At 45.1% G+C, this 16590-nt stretch overlaps 1 protein-coding gene across 3 annotated transcripts in view; it reads left to right on the top strand.

Annotated features, from left to right (window-relative positions):
- Positions 1–16590, top strand: part of KIF15 (kinesin family member 15) — a 927215-nt gene that overhangs the window by 131968 nt on the left and 778657 nt on the right. For all 3 annotated transcript variants that reach the window (XM_078663524.1, XM_078663523.1, XM_078663522.1), the window contains exons 4-5: positions 6775–6851; positions 9409–9446. In XM_078663524.1, coding sequence (XP_078519650.1) covers positions 6775–6851; positions 9409–9446 — 115 coding nt within the window. The remainder of the gene's footprint in view (positions 1–6774; positions 6852–9408; positions 9447–16590) is intronic.

Here is a 16590-nt window from a genome sequence, read left to right as displayed (position 1 = left end):
TCAGCATCACAAAATGGATGCTGCCACCACAGACACAAGTCTGACCTCCTGCTGCTGGGAGTCCTTCCGGCGAGGGAGGCCTGGACAAAGGGTTTCCTGTCAGGGGCGGTGCCAGCACCATCCCAGACAGGATTGTGTGTATCCCAGGTAGGCAGGGCTGAGAGGAAGGTGACTGCAAGTGGCACCCCGGTGCTCACTGTGCATATGCCGGCTCAAACCAGTTCCAGGGGCACACCAGCCCCTGAGCTGGGGAGAGACCGGACAAAGGAGAGGGGTGTAACCACCCCCCTCCTGGTCCCACCCATGGGCAGGACCTGGTCGCGTGCCAGCCCCTTTTCTTAGAATAAAGGTAGGAGCGGGCACCCTTCCCAAATTAGATCATCCTGAAACTTGAACTACTTTCCACGAAAGGAACTCTTGACATTCTCTGAAGACTCTCCCTTGTGGCTAAGGAGTAGCCACCCTGCACCAGCAGGCACCATCTAAGCGCTTGCGGTTTGCTGCACGTCCATCCTCCGGATCAAGACTGCCCAGCTCGACGAGACCCGGATTCCCCGCCATCTCTGACCTCTACCTGCATCATCAGCCCAGCTGAGATTCGTGGGTGCGACGAGACCCGTGGGACCGGCCATCTTCAAGACCTGCACGACGCTTAACCAGCACGACCACCGAGGGACCCTCGAGTGAGTGCACTGGGGTTTGAGAAGACCCAACCCTAAGCAGCTCCAGCACCGAAGTCCAGCCCTCCAGCATCCACGAGATCTGCGTGGGGCCCTTCTGCTTCTTTGCTGCTTGCCACGTTGTCCGGTCACTTGCCCGTTGGCTAATGGCCCTCCTGACGACGTACCACGACGTTTTCACCTCTGGTCTAGGTCCCCTAGACTGGCCCTTGCTCCTTGTCCAACAAGAAGTGCCCTGGACCCTCCTGGTCCACTCCAGACGCCATTTTGACTCCACCGCGTGGGCTTGCCTTTGCCAAGGTTTGTTGCTCCAATCTTGGATCCAGCATCGCCGACAGCAGACACCATCGTGGGACAGCTCGCACCTCCAGCCTGGACGCCGACAACGCCTCCAGGCCCGTGTGACTGCAGAGTCCAGCGTCACCCACTCACCAGATCGGTGACTTCATCCGGTGCCATCCTGGTGCCCACACAATCACTGGCTAGTGATTGAGAACTAAGTCCCCTCTGCTTTCAGGTCGTCTCCTTCACTGATCCAGCCTTGGATCACACCGAACATCTTCACTGGTCGCCTGCCAGCAACATCTTCTTTCAGGCTCCATAGACTACAACGAGGATTCCCGACGTCTTTTGAACCCTATGCAGCCGCAGCCCCTGGGCTAGGTAACTCGAGCATTTCGGTGCTCCAGCACAGGTTCACTATCCTAGTGTCCAGATCCTTTTTCGTTTTTAGTCTACCTAGTCGGATTCGTCCGTAAACAGTAACTTTAGAAACTGCTAGCATCCATAGACTTGGTCCCGCATCCCGCGTAAGAGTTCCCACTCTGCACCCGGGTTCCCTAGGCCTCCTGCTCCTAACCTGAGGGTTCAGTAAGGTAGTCCTAGCGGTCCTGAAGCCTCTGGGTTGTGTTACTTACCTGCTAGTATTTCGCATTCCACTTTTAGAGTATATGGTTTTTCGTGCCCTCGGGCATTTGTGTAAATTGTGCAACTTGTAGTATTTTCGTAAGCGTTTTGTATTGTGCTTAGCTCCCTGACTCATAAAGAGTTCAGGGTAGACGTGTTATTAATAAATATCCTTTATTTTTATAACAACTTGTGTGGTGTCCTTTCACTTGGTGTTCAAGGGGTATATGTGATGGTAAAACAGCTGGCTTAACACGCCCTCTAGAGTTTAGCCTAAAGACTGCTCTTGTCCACGCTACTAGGATAGCTGGTCTAATAAGGTTGACTTACAACCAATCATCAATAAGGGTCGTTTGGAATGATACAAAGTGACCACTAGAATAGTGAGCACTATATATCAGGCCAACTTCTCACAACGACAAGTCGATGCAGGGAACAGGGGTTCGGTTCTTGCGGTTCCGACTAGGGATACTGGCCTCCAACTCGGTGAGAATGCAGTGCAGACCTTGAGGGAGTTGAAGAACCACCACCACCTGTGTTGCTGAGCCTTTCGGAGTCCGTTGGAGCCCAGGATCAGCAGACCGGTCAACTGTGTTGCGGTGCCTGCAGATGCAGTGAAGTGACTCCTTCACTTCAAGAGATTCCTTCAGGTGTCTTGGATGTCCACATGTCTTAGAAGGATCCTCTATGGATCACAGGCCCCGATGTTGCAGAAGACTTTCATGACAACTAGACCAGGATCTGTTGACTGGGTGTGAGTGTTTGATTGGTTCAGATGCTCCGTCCATTACCACCCCCTTTTGTACGACTAGACCAGGAGCAGCATGAGTCTTCCCAGTTGCAGTCTTGGTGTCCAGAGCAAAGTCCAGCGAAGTCAAGAGTGCCCAGACGGTCGAAGATGAAGTGGTGTCTTGATATGAATCTTGTCCCATGACGAATCAAGGGACCCACCCACAGTTAGCCCTTAAGTACCCTAAGCAAAGGGCTGGGACGATTCGGGGTTCCCTCCCAGAGGAGGGGCTGGACAGTGGAGAGGATACTCCCATGTCCTTTCTCCAGTTTCGCGCCAGAGCGGGAGCCAACGGATCACTGATCTGGTTTGAACTGGAGTATGCACGGATGGCACCAAATGTGTCCTTCAAGCAGTCTCGCTGGCGTTGGCAAGCACCCCCCACCCTGCCCTAATACTCTAAACCCTGTCTGGGAGGTGGTCACACCTCCCGGTGACAGGATATATATTGTTCTGCTCTCCCCTGCTCAAGCTTGGCTCAGCAGCAGAAAGGCAAAAACGTGTCTCTGGTTGGCAGCTTACACAAATTGCAATGGCAGGCCTCTGAGAACAGTTCGAGTGGTCTCCCATGGGTGGAATAATACATGATCAGCCCATGGGGGTCCCCTGGTGTATCTATGCCCTGGGTACCTTAGTACCATACACTAGGGACTGATAAGGGTACACCAGTGCCCAATCTGAGATGTACCCAAGTACTTACCGTAACCAATTTAGGGGAGAAATCACAGAGACTGGGGACCTGATTAGCAGGATCCCAGTCGAACTAGTCAGCAACAGCATAACACCTGGCAAAAAGTGGGGGTAACCATAAAAGCGGATTCTACAGGGTGGGTAGATGTGTCTATCCCTGTATTGTGGTCCTGAGAAAATTAGTCTTCCTATATTGCCATGTGGAGGTTAAATAGACCCCAGCTGGTCGAAGTATTTGTTTCCTTCCAGACTTTGTATCAGGATAACAGCCATCTATGTTTTGCTCCCTCGGTGATGCACCTACTAATGCAGTTGGTCTGGCTGATGGGAGCGAGGCCAAGGGGCAATTTCTTAAGAGTGTTTGACTTGAACACGGTCTGAAAATTCCCTACTTTCTGGATTCTGGCCTTTTTGCTTCCTGCCCTCCAACATCATAACTTGTTGCTGAAATTGCTATCTGTACAACAAGCTTGGGCTGTACTGCAATGCCTAGCTCAGACCAATTTTTTTCTAATGTTTACATAGCTTTCCACAAAGACATCCAGCAGTCAAGGGTGTGGCTTTGCAGCACACACTATAAACTCCACATATTTGCGTCATGAGTCTTTTTGGGCCCAAGGGGGAACTCTCAACTCTTCCAGGTATTTGTATGGCATGCATGTCCTAGATAGAATGGTCTGTTTAAAGTTGGCATAGTTACTATGTGCAAAAAAGGGGGAGTTACTATGTGCAAAAGGGGCAGAAACGTACACTCACCAGCTGTATGGAGTATTGCCAGCATCCAGTGCGTGAAACTAATAGTGCTTAAGAGGCAAGAAGTGCAAATTTGATTGTTCTGACTACCCTTCAATGCCCTTGTGTGGTATCAAGAGAGAAGAATCTACCACGCATATGCGTTGCATATTTTAAAGGGCAAGTGTGGTGCTAGTGATTCCGGAAAGAATGGGGTAAAGGAATGATCTAGTTTGTGACCAAAACAGACTAATAATTATTTTTCCTATAAAATCCATTTGGCCCTTTTAAAGAATACATGGAATCGTTGTTTGAATTTATTTCACAGGTTCCAAATAGTAGTTCAATAGGACTCTTCCAACCAGAGACTCTCTCTTCCTCAGTGCTTCTTTAAGGTTGTCATATTTGCAATTGGAACTGTCTGGTCCAGGTACAGAAAGAGTAGAAAAGAACATTATAGTTGCATTTCTAATGCATTCCTTCTTCAGGCATGGTATTCTTTTAGATTTGGAGGAAGTCGAATGCTTGACAAAGCACAACAAAGTGCTTTAAGTCCTCTTGCTCAGCAGAAAAGACTCTCCTAGGCTTTCCCCACGAGTATTTTTGATGGGCTGCAGGTAAGAAGCTGCTACTCTGGCTCTGCCTTCATTTATGTGAATTGGACAGTTTGAAGGTATCATTTCGGTCTCCCGTAGATGTCATGAATATCTCAAATGGGCAAATAATTCAGTTTCTCCAATCTCATTGCATCTTCCTTCCCTTGCTTTCCTGTGAGACTGTGCAATTTCCAAGCATTCAGCCAGGATTACATGCTGGTGAGTTTGGAGTGAATTTACCTTATGAGTGGCCTCCTTGACTTGACATTGTAGAAGACTGGCACCTCTTTCTTCTTTGCTCAACAAGAAGGCTGTTGGTCTTGAATTTCCTCGACTGTGCGGTTGATGGTGGGGCAAAGAAAGTAAGAGTGATGCAATGCTTTAAATAGCTGTGGGCAGCACATTGTTCAGGGTTGTGCATGGTTTACCTACAACACAGTAAATTGCCCCCTACAATTGTAAAATAGTCCCAATCTTCTGCTGATAAATAGGCCTGCTAAATTGTGTGAAATAGGTCATCGTGGTAAACGGTAGGGTCTTCATTGGGAGACATAACTAGTGATTCAAGGTAGAGGCCCCACAGTTCTAATTAAATATATTAGTCCACATCTGCAACATCCTCTCCTGATAAATATAATTTGCGTGTGCTACCGGCAGTATATTTTATATAATTACACAGTGAGTTAGTGTAAGACTGATTATGATTAATAAATACACAGTTGTATCTACACACAAGTATAAAGAAAAATATCAACATTCAATTAACGAAGTAATAGCGAACTTATCCAAAGCAGAAATGAGTAATATGTGATTATGGGTAAATTAATGAGTAAAGTGTCTCAAATCTAATAAGGGAGAGGCAATGGAATAATGTTGTTTATTCGAAGTAAAATAGACTCTGGAGCCTTGGGGACTCCGCATGTGACTAGATAGGTGGGAGAAAGTAAGTCCTGAGTCTTTGAATGAGTTCAAAATGGAAGAGAGGCTGGTGAAAGTCTTCATGCTGGGTGATCCCCTAGCTGCTGTTTTCAGCAAAGCTTCACATGTGTTGGAGCAGTCTCTGTTCCGTGTGCCTTATTGATTGGTGCAAAGGACATACTTGCTTTCTCATGGATTTTTGAAGTTTGGCTTTGACCACCTTTTCTAGATTTTAGCATTCCAAGAAGCTTTGCAATGATGCGACAATAGGTGGTGGCTGTGGGGTCAAGTGTGGCATTTGTTGTTGGAGTAATAAGTGTCTATTTCAAGGAGGGTAGGACTACTCTGTTATGCAGTGAGATGTTGGCTTAAGGGGACACTGGTCCAGCCAGCATCTCTGCATGAGTTGCAGCACCGGTGGTAAGACAAGGATTGACTGCGTTTTTCATAGTCTAAACCTCTGGGAGGATGGTTTCCAGTTAATGCCTGTTAACATGCAGGTAAGTGTCTGGTTCTATGACTAGGGATTGTTTGTTTTTGTGTGTGTTTGGTTGCTGAGGGCTATAATTGCCCTGATTTTCTTTTTTTTTAAAAATTGTTTTTCAAATGAAGGATGTGCCTAGGGAGTGGCAGACGTCTTGTGTCTGCGGCATGTGTGAACTGGTGCCTTAAGTAAATGTTTGCAATACCTTGAAGATGTCACATTTCAGAATGCTCCCATTGATGCTCATTCAATGAATACATAGACTGATATTTATGACATCTATAACTTTTTGAATCTAAGTATTCTTTGTGCTATGTTGTCTTTTGGTGTTTGCGTGTGCGATCTAATTGCTAGACTTGACATTTGCACCCTGTTTTTGGGATTGACATTCTTTTTTTAGTTCACGTAGGTTTCAATGAACAATGGGTGGTTGTTAACTCTACCTTTGTCTTGGAGAGGGCGCTGGGGTTAAATGATGGCTGAATCGAGTGTGTTCCGGAAGGGTTTGGAGCAGGGTTAGGTTTTCAGACTTCTTGTTTTAAAAAAAAAAAAATCTTTTAAGATTGAAACACTCACCAAGTGCGTTCATTGCCACATGATATACTAACATAGGTAGGTGATAACATTTACCTAACCCATCTGTAACCTACTGGGACCGAGTCAGGTGCCTCTGTTGATCGCAGTACAGGATACCTGTTCGTTCTCTCTTGCTAGATTAAAGACTCATCGCTCGTAATTCCACCCCTGTTCGTTTTCTTCTTCCTCGTATTTGGATAAGATTCCCGTTACTTCGTTAATTGAATTTTCTTTCTTTTCGTCTTTTTGGCCTGCCAATTTTAAATTTGTCTTAACTTGGACTACCTTTAATAGTCGCCACATGTAATCAATTTTAGTTGTAATATGGATGTTCAGGGTCTGCATTGTACAAATAACATTTTTCTATCTTGGATGTTTACTTTTTTGTTTTATTCCTCCTAGGAATCTGTGTTTTCGATTGTGGCCAAAAACATTGTGGAATCCTGCATGAATGGCTACAACGGGACCATCTTTGCCTAGTAAGTAGCTGCAATTGTGTTCTGAAGTACGAGGCATATGTAGGAGACGGTTCCCGCACACGCATGAAGCAGGGAGACCATTTGTGGTGGTTCAAGTAACTTTTATTTGCGAAGAGAGCGCGCTGGGGTCACTCCCACACAGAAGCACTACTGCGCACTAGATCGCCGCCACCGCTCCCAGCATGCCTACGCCGGTCAGGTGTCTAGCCACTAGAGCGCTACACCACAGCATACCCCATTACTTTAGTAACTTTAGGTGTATTCTTAGTCAACTGTTTCAATTTTCAACATTTTAAGTTGGTTTTGACTTATGATTCATTGACTGCGCCGAACAGGTGACTCACTCACAGCCCTCTTTTTTACCCCACTGGGTATCACCCAAAGGTTTGAAAAACCTTGCATTTATAGGATACTTAAGTTACACAAACTATCAACAGTCTGTAGTCTCTATGGAAGGAGCTACTTCCTTTGTTTTGTTGAGGGTACTTCCAGTGCTTTACCGCTAAAGCTGTTGCCAACCACAGAGTTGAACTGTCCATTATGTAAAGAGGATCGATTTAGATACTGTCATTGCCAGAGCATTAAGGAATGAATGACACCAGCAAATGATTTTCAAGGCCAACCCATGGTAATGGAAGCCAGTTAAAATCGATATTTCCGCTGCATCTTTTCCTCTTTATACCTATATGTAATTCAGCCATTTCATTTGCCTAGTTATGTAATCCTCATTACAAGTTTATTGCATCGTACTTTGTTGCACTGTTTGAGACTTGAGCTATGGTAGTTCTTCGACATACCAAATTTTATAATTCTCTAACTATATTGCACAGACTGACCCTTGAAGAGCATGAAAACTTATGTAAGGTCGTAAGTCCAGTAAGTTCTAGTGTTATGAGGGAAGTGAGATGGGTGGGGACTGCAGCTTTGGTGCCAAGTGCAGGTGAAAGTAGGCTAAGGGTAAGAATGTTCGATTTGAGGGTGATTTTTTAGTTGTAAAGGAAGGAAGCAGGGAAGTTATAGGGCTGATTGATGAATTGGTTGAGGTAAATGTCCAGCAGAAACGGTTGATAGGGAAATGGGTGTGACACAGGGTGTGTATGGGGTAAATTCATTATTATTTTTCCTTGTGGCAATTAGACAAACACACCTTTCCTTGGCTTCCAATTATTTTTGAGGGAGGATCTGATCCTGTGGTACGTAGATATTCTACTGGTTGCATTCTGGATCTCAATTTAACCAAATGTGAGTGATCATTGATCATTATTGCCCTTGATTGGTACCTTGCTTAAACAACTGCAGTACAGAAAAGTAGAGATTAAGTAACAGAACATATTTTACATCAAACATGAAGTGGTGGGAATAAATATCTGGTGCAAAAACACTCGCTAGTGATTATTAGACCAGGGCAAAATTTTTGTTATGCGACATAATCTCTCATAATCGCCGACATGTTCTTGTTGCCCTTTAGACACTTCAAGCTCGAAATTACAACACATCGTGTACGTTTATTTGGGGTAAAATGGTATCTCGGTACATCCTGAACGGAACAGAATGCAAGCGGCTGCATTTGTAAGTGTAGTGCTTTTTAAGCGCAAAATATGTCCTCGGGTCAAAAATGGCCCTGAGGGGACATTTCATACTATGAAATTACTTTAAACGTAGAGTTTCCTGCTTTGTGGAAAGTTTCCATCGTTACATTAAAGGGAAATTACTATAATTTCGCATATGCCTACAAATCTTTAGCTGTGACGTTAAGCGTCAAATATTTAATTTGTCATGTTGAAGTATTCTCTTACAGCTGTAAAACGAAACAAACTAATTCAGAGCAGCAGATTGCTTATATTTGTTCCTAGATTTACTTGAAAGGGACAGTTGCTCTCGTTCTCAGTAAGAAATGTGTGCTAACAAACTCCCATGATGAAAGTGTTCGTGTTCTGAGCTTTGAGATACTTTTTTGAGGGTGGGGTGTGGTAGCCGGTTTATGAATATACACGGCTTCCCATGCAGGAGTAGATATTTCTCGAGTATTTACATCAGCCTAACAAAATCCGTATTCTGGTAAAATGGCGAAATCCTGTTGGCATTCTAATTCATTCAGTTTGAAGTTACTCCGGTGAATGGACCTTCAAAACATTCTCTAGTTGCCGCCTGCCCCACCTTTGCCGTTCCGATAGTTTATAGATCTTGTTGGTGCTTTCGATGCAATCATTAAGTTTGAACTAAAAAGCATTGTGTGAGGTGCGATCATGACGTATGATTGTCTTTCTGTTAATGGCTGTTTCAATGTGTGTGCAACAAAAATAGACTCTATAGAATTGAGTCATCGCTCTTCTAGAACCAAACGTCTGCATGAGTTTAACCCAATATTGAATAACATTGATATGTATTGTGACTTGTAAAACATTGCACAAAGTTTCAATGATGGGGCTTGTGACCAAGTAAGATTTAGAAAAAATCATGGAATAGATAGTCCAATTAGGATAGAACAGATCCATAACGTGTTCTATTATTTATTTGTTTTTCTTTCTTTCTTTTTTGCTCCTTTCTTTCTCAATAGTGGTCAGACTGGATCAGGCAAAACCTTCACAATGTTGGGTGAGTGGATTTACTTATTTATAATGTTTCAGAACTTTGAGGCCATGGAAAGCGTACTCATGGTGACGCATTGTCACCAACAGCCACCTTTTAGATGGTTTGTAAGATATGTGCCAGATCAGTTGGGTTGGGGCGGGGAGGGCATAAATCCAGCAGGGGCTACTATACGTCAATCCTAGGGGAAGGGTCCTTTGCCACTGATATCCCGGGCCACGTATTACTATGGCTTTCCCAAACTGGCCAACATACAACCACTTCAACTCTTTACTGTCAGTTGGAGCAATGCTGTGCAGTGTCAGGCTTCTCAGGGTGGTAGTGTGGGGAGGTCGAGCTCTGAATTCAACAAGCCTAGGGCAGCACCATAACACATTGTCCAACTCAGTACTTCAATGTTAAAAAGAAAAGTAACTTTACTACATATAAGAAATTCGGTTATTAGTTGCAAAGTTTGTGAGTCCTTCAAGAGTAATAAGTCTGCATATTTCTCTTTTATTGGGAACCAAGAACCCCATTGTAGCATTTGACTCTCTCAGGGTAGCGAAGCAGAGCAGTGATAGTCTTACTTGAGGAAAGGTGGTATGGAAATACCTTTGGTGATAGCCTAATATCACTTTACACCTCTAGTGGATACTGAACCCTAGAACCGAACGACCCCCATCTATGCTAGATTTAATATCTCAATATAAGGGGGTGTCATTATCAATAAGGTGGGCCCCACTGCCTTTGTCAGGGTGCCGCCACACTAGTAAAAGCAGACAAATGCTCTAATTCACCCTTGCAACACCATTCAAATCAATGGGGACAATACCAATCTGTAATACTGGTTATAACCCACCATTGAAGTCAAAGTTGGTACCAACAACATTCAGTAGTATTCATTATGCTGTAAAACCTTGCATTATCGACAATCAACATTGTCGACGAAGTATTGAATTGAATCACATGTTTCACTCTATTTCTTGTACTTTAAACTATGCTGCTACTGTAGCATTAGGACCAAACAGCGGTCCCCGCATTGTAGAGCCTGGGAGTTTAAACCTTCAGTTCCCAGAGGGCTCAAATCAATGCCTACGCTCTCCCTGGGTCTGGAAAGCAACCCCCGGGGAGAACTAGGGCAACATTGCCAAAAAACGTGTTGGAGACTCACCTTCCATGCTACTGGCTGCCCCACAAAACCCAACATTACAGTTGTGAGCAAAGAAATGCACACTCGCAGGGGCTTATGGGATGCTTCTCAGTCCTCAGTTTTGAATAACTGAGTGGGTTTATGGTCTCTTTTTTTAAAACGGCCTTGTGCCACACTTTCTTTGTGTGTGTGTGTGTGTGTTTATTTATTTTTTATAAAGACGTGTTCACATGGTGGAGGGGCAAGTCCAAAGTCCTCGTGGCCCTTGATGGTTCTTTACATGCCTTCATGGTTTGAGGTAGAAACGTGTGTCTCGCTTCTGTCATTACATTGGGGTCAGTTTGGGAGCAAGTATTGTTTTCTGGGGGTGCGTGTATGGCTATGCGTCTCTTAGCCAACAGAAATGCCATAGTCGCTAGTTAATGGAACTACACTCAGGATTGCATGTTTACACTAAGATTGATACCTCACTGGACCCTGTAGATGTAGGTAGGGCAACATTTTACATTGGTGCAGATTTTGCTTATTATGTGTATTTGAGTTAAGCCCCATAAACGTCTAGTAGGGACTACTGACTTACACTATGAATGCCCACTCACAATATGAGGCCTTCCTAAGAACCACTGCTACAGGCTACCTGTCTGCAGATTTTAGGCTTCAAGACTTTTGTCTCACACGCGTAGCCTACATGTGTGGTCACAGTGGCTCAGGCCATCTGTGCTCTCAATCCTTGTTGCTGCAGCAGTGGGCAGCTGTGGTTCCCATCTGGTACTGCAAATAGGAGAGTCAGTCTCCCTCAAACACCTGTGGCATGCAAATCCCTCGCTTGTCCTCCTGCAGACCGCTGCTTTGCTGCACATGGCTCCTCCTAAACCGTGGCTGTTCCTAAAGGGTTGGAAGGCTCCTTTGCTCTCTCAGCAGGCATGCTGGCTTCTAGGTGTTTCAGGTTAGATTAACAGATTCTTCCAGCAATGCAAGACACTTGTGTTCTCCCTTTACCTGTGGAAAGCTGGCTGTGAGGCAGACACAAGCTCTTGTCAAGTTCAAGTTCAAGTTCAAGAAGTCTTTATTCGATTAGTTCATCATAAAAGACATAAAATACAATGTACAAATAAATACAGTTAAAACAAGTATTAAATCATTGACAAGCTAATCAGCTTCTTGTACAAATATACAAAACTTTACATAGGGACTCGTGTACAGCCATACATCAACTGGTTACTGGAAACTAGGCAGTCACCATTTGCTTATTTTTGATGAACCTGCATCTAAGCACCCAGGCCCACCCGAGGAATTTAGCAACCCCCACAACAATAAGGGGATCCAGGTTGGTTTTTAGCAATCTAGTTGCTTCCACAGCCAATCTGGTTCCTAACTGCCTACATACTGGTATTAGCCATCTGGCTCTGGGGGCAGAGTATAAAGGGCACACATACAAAAAATGGTTCAGGCTTTCCCCTATACCTTGGCAATTAGGACAAAAACCCGACCTTTCGGATCCCCATTTTATGGTGAACTCCCCTATGGGAAGTGAACCGCATCTAAATTGGAAAAATAGTTTGCGGTCCAAGGGTTTAGTTATATGTCCCAGAACCCCTCTAACTTGGGTGTATCCTTATGTACAATGAACAGTCCAGTAAGACTGCTCGAGTTCGTTTCCAAATACAAATTGTGGGTCACCCTATCCCAATAACATTTTTTAAGATCCTTTTTGGAGGGGAAATTGGCTAACTCAGGCGAGGACCACAGATCGCCATAACCCATAGCTAATAAATTAGTCTTAATGTCTCTAAACCATCCAATGTTTGAGGCACCAGAGCTGTTCTTAACCTCCAAGCATGCTTCTGCATAATGATGGAGTTCTGGCGTTGTCCACAGACGGCGCCAGAATGTTAAAGGACGGAGTCTTGCTTGGTCCACCACCGAGTGACACCCTAGGTCGTAAAGAAGGGGAGTTATTGGAGTCGACTGTGGCAGACCTGTGGACAATCTTAGAAACTTGTTTTGGGCATGTTTTAGTGGATCCAAATTACTACCACCCCATAGTTCCGCACCATACAGAATTGCTGAAAGAACCTTACCACCATAGATCTTAATAAGCGGAGACATTGGCCTCGTAAATGACCCTTTATGTTCTTTAATCAGAGCTCCGCCCAGCTGTTGATGTTTCATGGTCATGAGCTCAATCTGGTGGGTCCAACTCAAGGTGTCGCTGAATGTGACACCTAGGTAGGTGAAATGCTTTGTTTGTTCCAGGGGGGTATCCCCCATGGAAACCCTGGCATTTATTTGTTTACGCCCCCTTAAAACCATAAATTTGGTTTTGGAGACGTTCACCTCCAGCTCATGATCGCTGCAGAAACTCTCGAACCTTGACAGTGCGTTCTGCAGACCCTGTCTGGTTCGTGAGATCAGGAGAGTATCATCAGCGAACATGAGCAGGGGGATTCTCATGCCAGCCAAACTTGGGGCATCCGTGGGAAAGTTGTCATAGTACTTAGTAACTCTATTAATATAGAGAGAAAACAAGGTGGGTGCCAAAACACAACCTTGCCTGACACCTTTGGCCACTGGAAAATTCTCTGTCACCTCACCCGGTTTACCCCATCGCACAAATGCAAATGTCTGTGCGTGAAGGTTCGCTATAAGACGCACCAAGATGGGAGGCATGCCCATATCTAATAGGCAATTCCAAAGCCCGGCCCTCGGGACAAGGTCGAACGCAGACCGAAGGTCCACGAAGGCCGCATATAGGTTGCCTTTGCCCAGGGTGACCAACTTCCAATACAGGAGCATGAAACGAAACGCCTGATCCAGGGTACTCACATGGGGTCTGAACCCAGCTTGGAGAGGAGTAAGAATGTTATATTCCTCTATCCAAGCCTGGACCCTTGACAGGACAAGACGGGTTATGATCTTCTGGACTGCGTCAATTAGACTGATCGGCCGGTAGTTCGAGGGAACCGACCGATCACCCTTCTTAAAGATAGGAAGTATTTCGGCGCCTGCCCAAGAGTCAGGAACCCTGGCGCCCATAACCAGCGCATTTATCAAGTGCACTAGGTACGGTACCCATAAATCTTGATATTGTTGGAATAGGTCCGCTGGGATACAGTCCGGACCGGGCGCTTTGCCCCTGGGGATGGCATTCAGAACTGATTCCACTTCTTTGGCCGAGAACACAAGTGTATCAGTAGTTATAGGCCAACTAATGGAATCTTGCGTAATGCCATGACAGCTAAATTGTTCCTCAAAGTAAGACACCCATTTCTGTTGTTCAATGGATGCGGGACTAGGGCGGTCGTCCTGAGACTGACCCCACCTAAGGAGGTGCCAGAACTGTTGTAGGTTCCTGGAGCCACAAGCCTCGGCTAATAAGCTCCAGCGCTCGTCGTCCCATGCAGCTTTAGCCCGACGTTTAGCTACGTTATACGCCTTCCTACTAGTTTTAATTAGGGCTGGGTTCTTTAATTTTAAGGCCTTAAACAAAGACGAATGGGACTTTCGACAAGCTTCGTTGAACCAATTTGCAGGTTTCTTAACCTTCCCCCTACCCTTGTTAACAACAAATTTAACAAACACAGTTTTTAGGGATAGAAACAAGCTAGCGTGAATGTCTGTGATTTTTGAGATCGTCATTTCCTGGTTTTCACACTTATCAATTTCCATTAAGGAGTTTGATACCAGGGTTCTGATCTTTACACGTGCTTCCACGTCTACAGAAACCTTTGGCCAGCGCACCCTCCTCATATCATTTGTTAGTGCCTCGGCCTCTTGTACAGGATTAGGCTGACGTACAATCGGCCCTACAAAGCTATAATCCTTCAATTCCGCTATGAGTGGTTCATGGTCACTTTCTGGTCGTGGCTTCACTATCATGTCCAGAACTAATTGCCACATTTTAATGTCAACTAGGATATAATCAATGCGACTGCTATGTCTGCCATTGAAAAAAGTGTAGTTACCCATCCTGTCAGAGCTTACGCGTCCGTTTAGGGCACGCAGCCCCCAGTTTAGGCAGAGACCTTTAATAAATGTGGCTGCTTGAGACCACTTAGTGATCGGGGGTAGCTCGAGTTGAGGAATCCCCCAGGTCAGATCCTCTGCCTCGGATAATAACCCATCCTCATTACCTAGGGGTTCAAAACAGGTATTGAAGTCACCCATAACAACCACATGACCAGTTAATTGAGTGGAACCCAGGAAATCATCCAAGCAAGAGAGGGTGGTCGACACTCTGCCACCCGCAATACCTCTTGCATATACATTAATCAGCAGTATGTTCAGCCCACTATTTGTTTTCATACTAAGTATCAATATGTCGGGGCAGTCAATAAAGATTTCCTTAACAGAAACACCTGCAACCTGGCAAACCCAAATAGTGAGACCACCCATGGCCCTACCTCTTTGGCCTCTAACTGCTAATTTGTTAAAGTTCAGGAAACCTGGAAAATAAACTGATTGGGTCGCCCAGGTCTCCTGAAACGACCAAACATCCCCTTGTCGAATGAAATCAGCCCAATCAGGAATACATATACAAGAGTCAATTCCTGCGACGTTCCAACATCCCATGGTGGTGCCCTTTTCACATGCTTGATCACACATTTTTGTTACAGCAATTGGGTAGGGTTCATTAGACTGAGGAGAGGATACTACATGCCCCAATGCATCTGTAACCAGACCTTCCATTAGCAGACACATTGACCCAGCCTGGGTAATTAACCCAGAGCTTGCGCCTACACTGATAACTTCATTGGAAGACAGGGGGGTGGGTACCAAAGCTGGCATATCTGGCTCTCCTCTATAAACAATACAACCCTCCTCAACTTGATGAAATTGGTCTTCCGAACTTTCGGCAACATTTGAAAGGATACCCACGACATCTCCCCCCCCCCCCTCATACACTCAGTTAGGTTCCTCAGCCCTTGTCGAAAGTGCTGGTCAATCATTAGTCGACAACCATGATAGAGGATCATAAAGATTTCTCAGAGGAATATTCCAAAACTCATTAGGCTGGGTAAACCTATTGGGATAAAGATGTGCTGGGAAGAGACTTGGGGGCTGTTGTATCTGTGTAAAGGCAGGTGTTGTAGGAACCGGTGGATACAGGGACTTATTGGGGGGTGGTAGATCCCGTATGACTGGAGGACCTCTGGGCTTGGAGTTAATCTTTGCCCAACCCGGCGACTGTACAGGACAGTTGTAGTTAGATTGAATGTAGGAACAATACTGCGCCTCAGGATTAAATTGGAATCCATAAAAATTAGGAGTAAAATTAGTCCATTTAAGGAGGCTTTTGGAGTTTTTATTGTTATTAGCAGGAGGTTGATCTGATGGATTGATCAGGGTTTCGGGGTAGAAATAGGTGAGATTCCTCGTAGAGATCCCTCCCTCATTACTTCCCACATACCAATCAGAAATATGGGATATTACTTTGTGGTCCCTAAAATTAATGATTACTATATCCCCCTCTATATCCTTGGGACGAACCCCTACCCACCGACATCTTCTGACTGTAACAATATTCCCATTAAGATGAGAGGGAAGGGGTCTGTTTGTTTTCAGCCAAAATATGACTTTGTTTTTTAAACTTTCGTTATTTTCCCTATCCCCTTCCGCAACTGGTGGCACACCCGTCATAACAATAACATTCGTAGAATCTGGGGGCAAATCTACATTTTTCTTATGGGGAAGGGGTCTGTTGATTTTGCCAGTGGAGTTAGCGATTTTACCCATCCCCTTCCTTGTCTGTGGCACTACTCCCTTTGCAGGCGGTTTATTGGCTACCACCCTAGGATTTGCTTTGGCAATACTGGCCGCTGTAAGGGGTTTAGCAGCCAGGGCCAGAGCTTTAATTGTTGTAGAGACAGTGTCAGTGTTGGCTACACTTTTAGTTTGTTTGCTAGTAGAACTGGTTATATTGCCAACACCCTGGGATAATCCGGAAGGTTTGTTAGGTGGACCCTTGGCTTTGTCCAAGCTAGAGGAGTGTGTAGGCTCAATGATCGCCAACAGGCG

Source organism: Lissotriton helveticus, chromosome 10 (assembly GCF_964261635.1).
Source record: "Lissotriton helveticus chromosome 10, aLisHel1.1, whole genome shotgun sequence".
Classification (NCBI taxonomy): domain Eukaryota; kingdom Metazoa; phylum Chordata; class Amphibia; order Caudata; family Salamandridae; genus Lissotriton; species Lissotriton helveticus.
The sequence above is the reverse complement of the archived record's forward strand: the minus strand, read 5'-3'. Positions and strand labels throughout refer to the sequence as shown.